The 13,503-nt window shown below is 44.6% G+C and overlaps 1 protein-coding gene across 1 annotated transcript; it reads left to right on the top strand.

Annotated features, from left to right (window-relative positions):
* TMEM35A (transmembrane protein 35A) lies at window positions 1-11,642 on the top strand. Its single transcript, XM_044427493.1, has 3 exons — window positions 1-548; window positions 2,502-2,704; window positions 10,267-11,642. The coding sequence occupies exons 2-3, from the start codon at window positions 2,585-2,587 to the stop codon at window positions 10,651-10,653; spliced, it is 507 nt and encodes a 168-aa protein (XP_044283428.1). The 5' UTR covers window positions 1-548; window positions 2,502-2,584; the 3' UTR covers window positions 10,654-11,642.
* Window positions 11,643-13,503: the final 1,861 nt, after the last annotated feature.

Consider the following 13,503-nt stretch of genomic DNA (forward strand, 5'->3'; position numbering starts at 1 on the left):
GTTGTCTTTCCCAGTCCTACTTTGAAATGCTGGGAACTGAGCTGGAATCCACAGTGTGAGGAGCTCTGCTGCAAAGCCACGGACTTTTGTTTCCAAATGTTTATCCTGGTCAAGCTTTCCTCCTCCTCTGGTATTGTGGCTCAGTTCAGATGTGGTCTTGTCTTGCCAGTCCTTCAAATCATGTTTTCTGTTTTTTGTTTGTTTGTTTTCGGAGGGTGTAGATCAGATTGGTCAGTGGGCTTGTGCATTCCTTCATTCAGAGAATTTAGCATGTTGAGACCCATCAGCAGCTGCTCAGCGGATGTCACAAAGAATTGGGGAATTGGATGACTTTGAGCACATTCTCCGCCCAGGAAGTTGTGATCACAATCAAAACCATTTTCACATGTCCTTTCACACAGCCACCCACTCCTGGTTTCCCACCAGTGCTCTTTTAGGTGTGGGAAAGATGTTTCTTTGTTGTTGTCATTAGACAGCTTGCCGCCAGAAATCCTTGCTGATAGATTGGAAATTATCCAGATTCTTGCAATGGGTTTTGCTCCCTTTAGGTAAGGCACTGCACTGCTCTGGCTTGGATGGTTTTTTCTTGATGCTTAAGCTTCCAGGTTTGGCCCCAGCATCTTCAATATATTTATTTGCAGTATTTATATACGGTTAAATATAATAATATCCTTTGGCGGTTAAAGGATCTCCTGTATTAAGCCCGGGAGGCTTGGAGCTACTGAAAGCTAAAGTGGCCTAGGCAGACCAATAGGCTAGCTGTGTGTAACACAGCATGGAAATCTGGGTGGAGCATCTCTTAAAATGGCACGAGGAGCAGTGCCTTGCTGACGGCTGCCTTTGTAAAATGAGCATCAGAAATAGCATGCCTCCTCCACATTCAAGGATCTCCTTCACTGCCCTTCTGCTTCTGCACTTTGAAATGAGCGGGTTTGCTTGTAGGTAAGGTAAGAGCTTGCTTCCGGAGAGCCAGTGTGACTTCGTGTGGAGCTGGGGGGACCCCAGTTCCAGTTCTTACTCACCTTTACAGCACCCTGGATGACTTTGGACCAGGCGCTGACTCTCAGTCTAGCCTACCTCACAGGGTCTTTTGGAGCATGATATAGGAAGAGGCTTACCTCGAGTTTTGTTCTTGCTGCTTCGAGTTTCTTGCAGGAGACACACACACACACACAATAACCATGCAAATTTGTATTCCTTAGACCTTATCTCATTATTTCCTTACTCTTTGCCCATAGTTGCCTGTATTCCTGCCACAACACACCACAATAAGCTGAACATCCCAATGTGTATCATTTGGATAAATATGTGTATTGTGAAGCACACGGTAACACATCTGAAACGCAGAGGAAGGGCATCCTTGCTGCATGCGTGTTTATCTTTCAGCTTGCAAGGAGGCCCTTGGCAGGCTCGCTCTTGACTTTGAAGAGTACACTGTAAATTATTTCATGTTGTGTGGTGTAGAGGCAATATGGTGCGATGGTTAGAGGGCTGGATTAGAACTGGGGGGAGCCAGCGTCTAGTCCCCACTCAGCCACGAAGTTTACCAGGTGACTTCATGGCAATCGCTGATTCTCAGCCTGACCTACTTCACTGGGTTCTTGTGGAGACATAACAGAGAGGAGGAGAATTACACAAATTGCCTTGGGTGCATAATCTGTCCTGCAGACTTCTGGGACTCGGGGTGGAGTGCTGTCCATGCTCTTGGTTACTGCACCCATTTAAAGAAGGAGACATTTTGCTTACCCCAAGCTGTATACAATCCATATGAGTACAGATGGGAAATTTGGGTGGATGAGAAGAGCACAGTGGCTGGTGGATACATTTTATGTATTCATATCATTTCTATACTGCTTTTCCTTTTAAAAAATCTCAAAGTGGTTTACAACTTAAAATTGTGATAAAATACAGTAAACCCATCATTAAAACAACAAAATGAAGATAACAGAATCTCATTAAAATACCCAGGCGTGGCTATCAATGCTAGAGGTCAGAGAAGCACCTGAGCAAACGGATGTCTCTCAAGTTGCCAATAGAAGCAATTCACACTAGAAGGTCACTTGATTTCAGTTATCTTGAGCAGGGGGTGCCACAACTAGAAGTCCCTGCTCCCCTCCATGGATCAGAGAAGCTTCCTCTCTGAAAGCGGAGACCAGGGAGGGTGGCAGGGTGAGCACAGGTCATTTACTTGCACTTGAGAGAAGAAAGCCCCAAGTTCCCAGAGGCAGCCAGTGGTCCTACCTACCCCATCTTCATTTCTATACTCTACTTGAGGATCCAAATAGCTGAAGCACCCAAAGGTCTCACCTGCCTGGCGGATTTAAAAACAAAATTGAGAGGAATTTTGAACAGCAGACATTCCGGCCCTGTGAAAATTGCTTTGGACGATAGGTTTAGAGACTACCGTCTCACTGTCGTCCTGGCAGTGGGACATTAGGACCCAGAGGTGGCTGAACAGGAGAGCTGAATGCCTCTGTCTTTTGTCATCTCTGCCTCTGCAGCCTTCCCTCTGCCGATCTCCTTCAATGGTGACTGACCATCTCCTTCCCCAGCCAGGGCGCCAGACCACCGCAGCGTGACCTCCATGGCCTCTCCCAGGACTATAACCATTGTGGCCCTCTCGGTGGCCCTGGGGCTCTTCTTTGTCTTCATGGGGACCATCAAGCTGACCCCGAGGCTCAGCAAAGATGCTTACAATGAGATGGTGAGTAGAGCAGCGGCGTGGGAGACATCTTGCGGACTGCTGCGTTGTGCTCTGTGAGCAGGGTCGGCTCCAAACCGGGAGACAGCGGCCACTGGAGATGCTCCCAGGGCTGGGAAGGGGGCAGCTGCCACCAAAAATAAAAATAAAACAGAGGCATCTTATCTGGCTGGGAACACAAAACCCCTGGACCTCCCCTCTGCTCCTGCTGCTAAATCCATCCTTACTGTTAGCCAGTGGTTTAGGTATTTTGGCATTTCTTTCTAAGGCTGTTTCCTTCTAGAGCACACAAAAAAAAATCTTAGACAGTGAAGCAGGAGGAAAAACACGAAGAGGGAAAAGACAGCAGGGGCAGTGCTGTACAACAAATCGATCTCTCTGCTCTAAGGAGAAGCGACCCATTGCAATATAAACACCTCTCATTTGGGTTCCACAAGGGGGGGGGGGGGTTGGCGGTGTCCCAGCGTGTGGGTGGTGGGCAGCCAGCTCTCCGGGGGCATCTCTTTGCCTCAGAACAATCCAGAGTGGATCCCCTTCTCACGCACAAGCCAAACAGGATGAGTTGGCCCACATCATGCTGAAATGGCCACAAAGAGTCACTTGCCTGGTTTATGATCTGGGGGGGTGGGGGAGGTGGTGTCATTTTGCATCAAATTGTCTCGTGCTACCTCTGGCAGAGAGCAGTGCAATTCGTTCCCCATCTCTCCCCAAGAGAAGGTTCTAGAAAATGGCAAATGTGAGCCACACTGGCCTGAGATTTCCAGCTAAGAGAAGAGAAGCCGCATCTGACTCCCAATAGCCCTTACCCCTCTTTCCTGCCCATAAGAAATCCACCACTGAACCCCATCTGTGTTGAGTTGCAGGCAGCTGAAGCATCACGGCCCCTCTTGTTCAGACATTCTTTCTCCTCCAGCATGTTTTGCTCACCCTTCATAATTTTATTCCCTTAATGAAGTAACTGGAGTTTCTTGGGCCCCAGGAAGCACAAACAACTGCAAAACTTTCTAGCATGTTCTATTTCTGCCTTGTCGGAGCTCTGAACATGAGCTGAATGAATCTTAGTTGCTCCAGTTGTGTCAAGCTGTCTCCCTGGAGGCTTGACGAAGCGTTTTGGGAAGTGAGGAGTGTAGGAAAATCGCAGCAGTGTTAAAGCATGACAAGCTGAGCATAAAATCTGATGCTCTTCAGACCCTCCTTTCTGGCCCATTCTTTATTTATTTTTATCTTTATTTATTTTTATAGAGCAAGACCATGGTAATGCTAGCAGTAGTGCCTTTGCTTTTAGTGAGCTATTTTTGCTGTGATTGTTTAAATTAAAAAGGGGGTTCATAGCTCGATTCAAAATCCCTCCAACATATGCCAGGTTTCCCTTAACCTGCTCATCATGATGCCTCTCCCAGCCTCCAAACTGGATTAAAAACATATACGTCCACACCTGGAACAATGCTCATTGTTTTCCTGACTAGAGAGAGTTCCAGCAATTGGATATTTGGTGTCTACAACATGACTCATTCATGTAAGAACATGAGAAAGGCCGCGCTAGATTATCCCAAGGGTCCATCTAGTCCAATGCCCTGTTCACTCAGGGCCCAACCAGCTGCCCAAAGGAAACCCACATGCATGAGAGGAGTGCCACAGCATCTTCTCACCCATGTTCCCCAGCAACTGGTGTACGTAGTCATACTACCTCTGATACTATTCAAAGCACAGAGCCATCCAAACTAGCTGCAGTTACAGCCTTCTCCTCCAGGAATTTGTCCAATCCCATTTTTAAGCCATCCAAATTGGGGACCATCACTTCATCCTGTGGAAGTGACTTCCGCAGTTGGATTCTGCACTGTAAGAAGTGCCTTTTATTTCTCCTAACCCTCCCTACCAGTCAGCACGGGTTCTAGTACTCTGGTACATTACTTCCGCGCTTGCAGCACACCAGAAATTCCGTACCCCTCTATTTTGTTTCCTCTTGTTCACTGTTTCTCGAAGCTAATCAGTCCCAGTTGTTGGACTCTTTCCTCACAGACTAGTTGTCCCTGCCCGTTCCTCGTTGTACTTGCACTTCTCTGGACTTTTTCCAAATTGTACAGGAACCCTTTTGAGCTGCTGTTTCCAGAACTGCATGTAGGATTCCATAGATATATATAGCAGCAATATGGTACTGGCAGTTTTTATTAGCAGTTCATTTCTAATTACATCTGATGTTGAATTTGCCTTTCTCACAGCAACCCTACCCTGGGTTAACATTTTCACTGAGCTGTCCAGCACAACCTAAAGATCTTTTTCTCGGTCGCCACAGGTTCAGCTGTGAACCTAATTCCCATTAGAATTTTTTGCCCAAGCATGCATCACTTTCACTTGTAAACCTAGGCCCACGTTTGCCATTTTGAGGCCCGTTCTCTCACTGTTGGCTTTAACCACCCTAAATAGTTTGGTGCCATTAGCAAACTTGGCCACTTTGCTACTAGTTCCTAATTTCATATCATTTATGAATAAGTTGAAATGCTTTGGTTCCAATATGGATCCCTGTGGGATCCCACCGCATATCCCCCCCAAAAAAACACACACGCACACTTCACTGGGAAAAATTCACATTCATTTCTACCCTTTCTGTTCTTTAACCAGTTACTGATCCATAAGAGGACCACTCCTTTTATTCCACGACTGCTAAGTTTGCTTAGGAGTCTTTGTTGAGTGACTTTGTCAAAAGTCTTTTGGAAGTCCAGGTAAGCTACATCTGCGAGATCATCCTACCCTTATGTTTGCTGACACTTCCGAAAAAGGTCAGTGAGGCAGGACATTATGGCAACTATATTGATTCTTTTGAGCAGGACTTGCCCTTTTGTATACCGTATTTTTCGCTCTATAAGATGCACCTGACCATAAGACGCACCTAGTTTTTAAAGGAGGAAAACAAGAAAAAATATTCTGAATCAAATGGTTTACTAAACTATTTAATAAACTATAACAGAATACAGTAATACCGTATTTCAACCTTGTAAAATGAACAGCAGTCAACAGTGGCATTAAGAACCATCATCACTGTCATTAACAAAAGAGAGACTTTAAAGTTCGAGTACTCTTCTAGTTTTCATTGAACCCATAGAACTCATCACCACTAGAGCCAGAATTTATGAAGCTCTGTTGCTCACAATCACTGACATCACTTTCTTAGTCAGTAGTGGAATTATTGAAGGAATCCATAATCTACACCAGTTATACAAGAGCTGCTGCAGACAATTCAATAACAAATCTAAAAAAGCCAGTAATGTCCACGCTGCCCTACTAGTAAATAATACAAAAAAAACTTCTGACAAAAAATGAGATATTGTACAGTAAATCAAACGCACAGCGGACTAAGTAGCCTTTGAAGAATAAACTTCACACACGAAGGTAACGCTGTTCAAATATCCACTGATCCTAAAAAAAATGTGTCTGATCAACTAACAGATAACTGATCCATGGAAAGCTTCCTGATAATCACAGGTACATTCCCCATCACTTCCCCATGGGCTTCATTAAAAGATGGGGTGCCATTTGAAAACACACACCAACCTGTGATTAACAGCTCTCACCTGCACCGGAGGAGGGAGGCGGAGCAGGGTGCACCGAGCGCGTGCCGGCCAGGTGGTGCCACGTGGGGCCGGCAGCGTGCCAGCAGTGGTCTTCCGGGCAGCGCGGCAGAGGCAGGTCTTCCCGGGCGGTGGGGGTGAGCAGTCCGTCTCTCCGTGTGGCCAGCGGGTTAAAGGCCGCGGCTCCTCCTCCTCCACACACCTCCCCCTGAGCGGCACAGCTCTCACCTGCGCGGAGGGGGGGGGCAGAGCAGGCCGTGCCAAGCGCGTGCCAGCCAGGTGGTGCCACGTGATGCAGGCGGCTGGCAGCGTCCCGCACCTCGGGCACACACACATTCGCTCTATAAGATGCACAGACATTTCCCCTTACTTTTGAGGTGGGGGGGAGTGCGTCTTATAGAGGGAAAAATACAGTACTTATTAATTTTTTCTATAATAATGTTTTCAATCATTTTGCCTGGTTAAGATAACCAGCCCGTAATTTCCTAGATCCCCTCACATTCCTTTAAAAAAAATTGTGTTGACCATTCTCCAATCATCTAGTGCAGGCTAATCTTAGTATTACATATTTTTGTTAAAAGATCAGCAATTTCTTATTTAAGTTCTTTAAGAACTCTAGAATGGATACCTGTGACAGTTGAGTTTTTCAGTTTTGCCACTGCTATTTGTCTCAGTTCCTCAGTCTCCCTTCCTTGAAACGTCAGTTTATACATAGATATCTGTCCTGAATCCTACGCTATGAAAACTGATGCAAATGATTCATTCTGGTTCCCAAGAATCTCCTTAGCCTCCTTGAGTAGTCCTTTAGCTCCATTATTGTCCAATGGTCCTACTGCCTCTCTGGCTGGTTTCTTTCCTCTGATCTATTTTAAAAACTTTCTATTGTTGGCCTTTTTGTTGTTACAAATATGCTCCTCAAAAAGCTTTTTATATCTCTCCTTGTTTGCTTGCATCTCCCTCAGGCAAGCTTGCACTCCCTATGTTTCTCCTCATTTGGGTGAGGAAAGGAAGACTTCTTTCTTTGCAAGAGCTGCCCTGACACTGCTCAGCAACGATGCAGGTGACCTCCAGGACTTCAGGCTGTTATGCATACTATTTGAAATTCTATTATTGTGGTATCAATTAATCTCCAAGCATTTTGAAGGGGTTTAACCCTCTCAACTCCCCCTTTCAACTTTCTTTCTACCATTTGCCTCATGTTAAAGAGTTTCCTCTTTTGAAGTCAAATGTGACTGTGTTGGACCTCTTTGGCAATCTTCTACTTAAATGTATATTCAATCGGATAGTTCTGGCTTAAGGGATGATAGCATGTTCCTCATATTAAATTACTTCTGAAGTCACAGAAGTCGCCTACACTGCTCCTCTGGAAGACTCCATGCCTTTTAGTTTTCCATGCCTTTTAGCCAGATGATATTCACTGTCTGAGGTATAGGGCAACCCCTCTTCCAGTGGCCTCTTCCCTGTTCTTCCTGTAGAGTTTATAACCAGAGATGCCTGTATCTCACTGGTTTTCTCCATTCTACCAGGTCCCCATAATGCCCACCATATCTAACTTCTGCTTTAAAACCAGTGTTTGCAATGAAACACCTAACCACAGTACCCTTCTTCAGATGCATGCAGTTTCTGCTTTGGCACTTAGTCCTTTACAGCGGGTTGTCATGTCTCACCATAAGCTTGTGATTTATTTCCTTCCCTCCTCCGTCTGGTCAAACAGAAACATTTCTTCTTCATACCCTAGGGACTATTTAAAAGCTGGATGCTTCCCAGCTCCTGTCAGCTTTCTCCCAGCTTCCATTCACAACAGAGCAGCTGTCTCCCAGGAGCTAAGACCCTCCTGTGTCTTCCCCAAAGACTTCTCTGCATCTCTGAGCTTCTCCAGGCCAGCAACCTTAGCTTTGAAGGAATGAACTTGTCCCCTGAGAGCCAGGAGCTTATTACACCCAGAACTTCTCTGTGTTTGGCAGATAGGCATACATGTGGTACCCAATACAATCTCCTAGATAGCCCCCACACCCCTGCAGGCTGACTACTGAGTTGTTTTGGTGGTGATTGAATCAATAGTACTCGTTTTACATACCTGGAAAACGAATTGGTTTAGTAGGAGAAGGTGAAGGATTTACTTACAGCTGCTAATGTATAGTTTTCAGCTAAAGTATTATGAGAAGGAAAGAAAGAGTCATTTGCCTGACTTCCCCACCCAGTTGCCAAACTCACATAGTTGCTTAACTTGTTTGTGTGCTGATGCTTCAGCACTGGGACTCCTTGTGATTGGAGAGCTTACTTATAAACTCCTAATTTAAATTTGGAATTTACAAGTAAGGCCATTAGCAAAAGGTAAGTTTTTGCCTGCATGACCCTGCACCTTAACTCTGTGCCCAGAGAGCTTCTTTTTTTCCAGATGTTCCCAGGTGAAAGTCACAGGCTACCCAAACTAGAGGCACCCACAGGGACCACATGGTTAGCAGTGGGGGAACTACAAAAGAAATGCCAATACTTACAAATAAATCCATTTTCATTATACCTAATCATACCTCCTTTTTTCTGGTGGTAGCAGCAGCCCTCTGGGTATATATTTCCTGGCAGGTCTAGAGAGAGAATGGAAGCTAATTGTGATAAATAATATTGCTTGGACTTGGCTTATGAACTATATGTGCTGCTTTGTTAGGTATTGCCAAAACTGGAAAAACATTCCAATAAGCCTAACAATACAAGCAAGTTTTCTTTATGTTTACTTAGAAGTAGATCTTGGTGAGAACTATGGGGCTTACTCCCAAATAAGTATACAGTGTGCCTGAATGGCTGGTTAAAGCTCTTTTAAACTAATAAAAGCGTTTTAAGACCATGTTATCTGAAGATGGGGTGGGCAATGTGTGGCTCTGCAGAAGTTTTTGGCCTGCAATCCCTAGGATAGCTCATCACTGGGCAATACTGGCTAAATCTGATGGGAATTGTATGCCAAAACATCAACAGGCCAATGGTTTCCCAACTCTGTCTTAAGATGCCTGGATAAGTTTGTCTGGACACTGGAAGCTGCACTGAAGTGCCTGTTCTCCATGTCATGCAATGCAGTCCTTGGATAAGCCCAAGAAACAGGGCCTTTTCTGTGGTGGTGCCACAGATCTGGAATACTCTTCTGCTTGAGATTAATTAGTTTCCATTACTTTCACCTGAATCACTTTTGTCAGGCATTCTTATTTCAGCAGGGATTTAGTGTGCAGTTTTAGGTGAAGGATGCTTGTTGATTTTATTGTGGTTTTTTGGGGTATATGTACTGTCTGTTTTATATTGGTTTTAATTAATTGGGTATTATTATTACTGTCTTTCATTCTTTGCTGTTGAGGATCCTCAGTGCATCATCATAATCTGCAGACTTTGTATGTATGTTTCCCCTAAACTGGGGTGCAGGGGAAAATTTCAGGGAAAAGGAGCATTTTTAGAACTCCAGAATATTAAAAGACTCAAATTTCATTTGTTTATCTATCTTTAGCTCTGAAGCTGCTATGGAATGTTGGAATACTCAAATTTATTTTGTAGGCAGGCTAAATTGGATCATTTTAGCATTACTAAGCACTACAGAAAAGTTTTCCATTACTTTTTTTTCTTTTAGTGTTCATGGGGATTCTCCACCATTGGGAAATGTCCACTGGAGGTTTGCAGCTGCTGTCCTTACCCTAAATATTCAAAGCCCATCTCAGGAGTTCCTAGGTCTAATGAAGCCTTTCTGTGGTTTGAGAATAGAGTTCAATACTATGTGGCAACAAAGCTTGGGGAAAGGTCCTGCCCCAAGATGAGGGTGAATTTCCTGAATTTCTAACCTCGTAGGGGGAAATATTGGTTGGTCCTTATGGACTTGATTGATATTTCAAGCACAGCTTTCTTTCAGATTGAAGCAGGACTGTACTAGGAGCCTGCGAGTGAGACAAGGGTCCCCCCAGAAATAAGCCGTACGTCCACGGTCAACTGTTACTGAATGCCGCACTCTTGCTGTTTTGATTGCAGAAACGGGCCTACAAAAGCTATGTCCGCGCACTGCCCATGCTCAGGAAGATGGGCGTCAGCTCCATCATTCTCCGCAAGAGCATTGGAGCCCTAGAGGTGGCCTGCGGCATTGTCATGACACTGGTCCCCGGGCGCCCCAAGGACGTAGCCAACTTCGTGCTGCTGCTGCTTGTCCTGGCTGTGCTCTTCTTCCACCAGCTGGTGGGGGACCCCCTCAAACGCTATGCCCATGCCCTAGTCTTTGGGATCCTGCTTACCTGTCGCCTACTGATTGCCCGTCAGCCTGAGGAACAGCTGCTGGAGAAGAGGACCCTGTCCGTGAATGGAGAAGAGCAACCACTCCTTTCAGAAGCTGCCCCAGAGAAGGGCAAAATCAAGGTCTCCTAGTGGGGTGCCTTTGAGGGACACACACAAACTCCCATGCAGCTCTCTCCCCACCCCCCAGAAAACCTAAACAGATTTGTGGGTCTTTTTCTTTTATTTTTCGTAAAGAGTTATCTCTTGGAGCATGGGGGAAATCCTTAATTTTGCCCGCTAAGCAACAACTGGGCTTGTGCACTCCAACCCTTAGAGCTGCCCTCTGCTGTACCCCCCGACACACGTGTAGACGTGACTTCGATTAATGGATCTAGAGGGGAATAAATGTATCTTGTGTTGAGTGTGTGTGTGTATTCGTGTGCTTGTGTGTGAGAGAGAGAGTTGATGGCTGAATCGCTTAACCTGAACTGCCTCGTCACCGGTCTGTATTCTTCTGGAGCAAAAAGAAAGGGGAGGAGGAAATGCTAATCATTTGCTTGCCCGCCTACCCAATTATTTCAGTGTCCAGCACTGAAGCAATGAGCCTCCTTCCTTCTTCTCAAAGCTTCATATGAGCCAATTGGTGCGTTGCACCTCCCTCTCTCAGCAAAGAATAAAGATTGCCCACTAATAAACCCAGACATTGTCTCCCATCCCAAGCCTGTCTGTGCCACTCTTGAAAAATCAGGGACTGATCACTGCCTGCTTACGTACACACCTGCTTTTCTGTCACCCATTACTCTGACCTGAAGGAATGACAAGTGTCCGCAGGCTTGATTTTTGACAGGTGGGATTCATTGTTGTAAGCCGCCCCGAGGATCTGGCGAATGGGGCGGCATAAAAATGTTTTAATAAATAAAATAAATAAAATTGTCCATCCTGCACAGGGAATCTGATGAGCCAAGACATAGTAGTTCTTTAATGCTGCTGTTGGGGTGGGAACAGAAGGAACATTTAAATAGTCACAAGAAATGTATTTTTATTTTTTAAAGTGTGCTGCCTTCCTTGGAATTGTCCAGTTCACATTCTCCTCCTCCTCCTTTCTTTTTCCCCCTTAATTTATTGAAAAAGAAATAAACTTTTTGAAATTTCGAAGAAAACAGCCTTGTAAATTGTTGATTTTATGCGTGAGATATACCTATGATCAAAATGCCTTATAGGACCTATTGCAGTTCATTAATTCCTTGGTGATAGAGCAATGAGTCAGGCACTCCCAACATGACAACAGTGCTATAGAAACTTTAACCACACCTTGAGCTTTGATATGTCATCTGTGAACTTGTTGAAAGAACCACAAGAGGGTTCTACTGCTGTTAGCCCAAAATAACCAGTGGGGTCAGCCCTAAAGCTGATCTTCCTAAATAAACTTTCCAAAACCCATGGTAGTATAATAACTTTATTAAACCAGTCAAAATATCAGCAATTTTGTTGTTAGCTTTCAAGATCTCCAGTTCTCTGGATAAGGCAAGCTCTTATACTATGCAAGTTAAGGTTGTTGGAGTGGGGGATGATTTGTTGAAGTCATCATATCAGCAGTATAAGCCAGTGGTTCCAATATCAGCGAGACTGTGTATCCACTCTGGGCTACAGTCTGAAATTTAAGGAGCTAATCAGCATCATGGTTAGCTGGAAAGGGAAAATATCCTGCAGTGCCCAGTTAATTCAGGGCAACTACACGTCTTAGACTATACCCCAAAATACTCTGCAACATGTAGAGAGTTCTTTGGCATGAAATTGCCAGGAAAGTGTTCTGTTGAGGTAGAAAGTCTGAAAACTCAACTCTGTCCGTGGACTGTGCAGAATTCTTCAGATGTGCCAAAGGAGAACGCTGTCCAATGTACTGAAATGACTGGATGCAAATACACGGACATATATTTTGTTGGCACACTGGTCACGGAAGCAATCAAGCTAGTAACTTGCCAGGTTGCAGAATTTACTTAAATTGACCCAGAACTGTTTGGAACTTCATGGGGTGAAGCCAAGACTAGAACTAACCTATTTCCTGTCTTTCTGATCTGACCCTCTCTGATGACTTTTTGGTTTTAAAATTATACCACTTAAAACTCTTGCAAAGGATAGGAATATGTGGTCTTTCTGATATTGTTGGATTGCAGTTCCTGTTAGCCTGACAAAAAAGGTTAATTTTGCCACCAGAGACTGAAGAAGCTACTTCAGTCTGAAGATGGGTAATTTGATCTGGAATAATGGAATGGTCTGAGTGAGGGGTTTGGGGAAACTTCCAAGAAGAGCCCCTAAAGATGCCAGACATACTTAAGAAGATCTCATATATTCCAAACCACTTGCCCATGGACAAGAAGATGCTGAAAATTTGGTTCTATGCTAATTAATGTTATGGCATTATAATACCTCTAAGATGAAAGCTGGGAAAAATACAGCTGTCTCTTTACAGGTGGTTTCCATAGAGCAGAGCGAGTGTGCAGTGGATTGTGCTTGCACAAATAATGCTACGAGGAAAGGAACAGAGTCAAAGAGCATGCCCAGATGCTCTCCAGGACAAGGGAAATCGCTGTTAGATATCTTGTGTTGCAAATGTGAAAAAAAGAAAGTGTTGCTTGATGTTTGTTGGGCAGGGAAAGACATGACAAGGAGCATGAGTGGTGACTGAGAAGAGGTGTTCGGGCTGATACAACCAAAGACGGCCATGAGTGCAAGGAAGATACACTAGAAAAAAACAGCAAACATGCCCAGATGGTAGACCTTGAGCCACAATTTAGGAAGCGTTTTAAACATTTCATTTAATTCAGAATACTACTTAGGAGTACCTGTCCAAGCCTGAGTGTTTATGTGGCTCATACTTTGCCAGGATTGGAACCATTAGAGTTGATCCAGTGATATTCCTGCTTTTATCTCATCCCATCTTCAACTTAGTATGTCCCAGTAAGTTTTAATACTGTATTTTACCCATAATGACTCTTTGCC

The sequence above is a fragment of the Varanus komodoensis genome, unplaced genomic scaffold, assembly GCF_004798865.1.
Source record: "Varanus komodoensis strain SLA01 unplaced genomic scaffold, ASM479886v1 scaffold18_3, whole genome shotgun sequence".
In the NCBI taxonomy this organism is placed as follows: domain Eukaryota; kingdom Metazoa; phylum Chordata; class Lepidosauria; order Squamata; family Varanidae; genus Varanus; species Varanus komodoensis.

Bases quoted from the DNA above. Each gene is read 5' to 3' on its own strand.
- TMEM35A (XM_044427493.1), top strand. From the start codon at position 2,585: ATGGCCTCTCCCAGGACTATAACCATTGTGGCCCTCTCGGTGGCCCTG. The intron at 2,705-10,266 runs GTGAGTAGAGCA...TTTTGATTGCAG, and splicing joins AAGATGCTTACAATGAGATG to AAACGGGCCTACAAAAGCTA.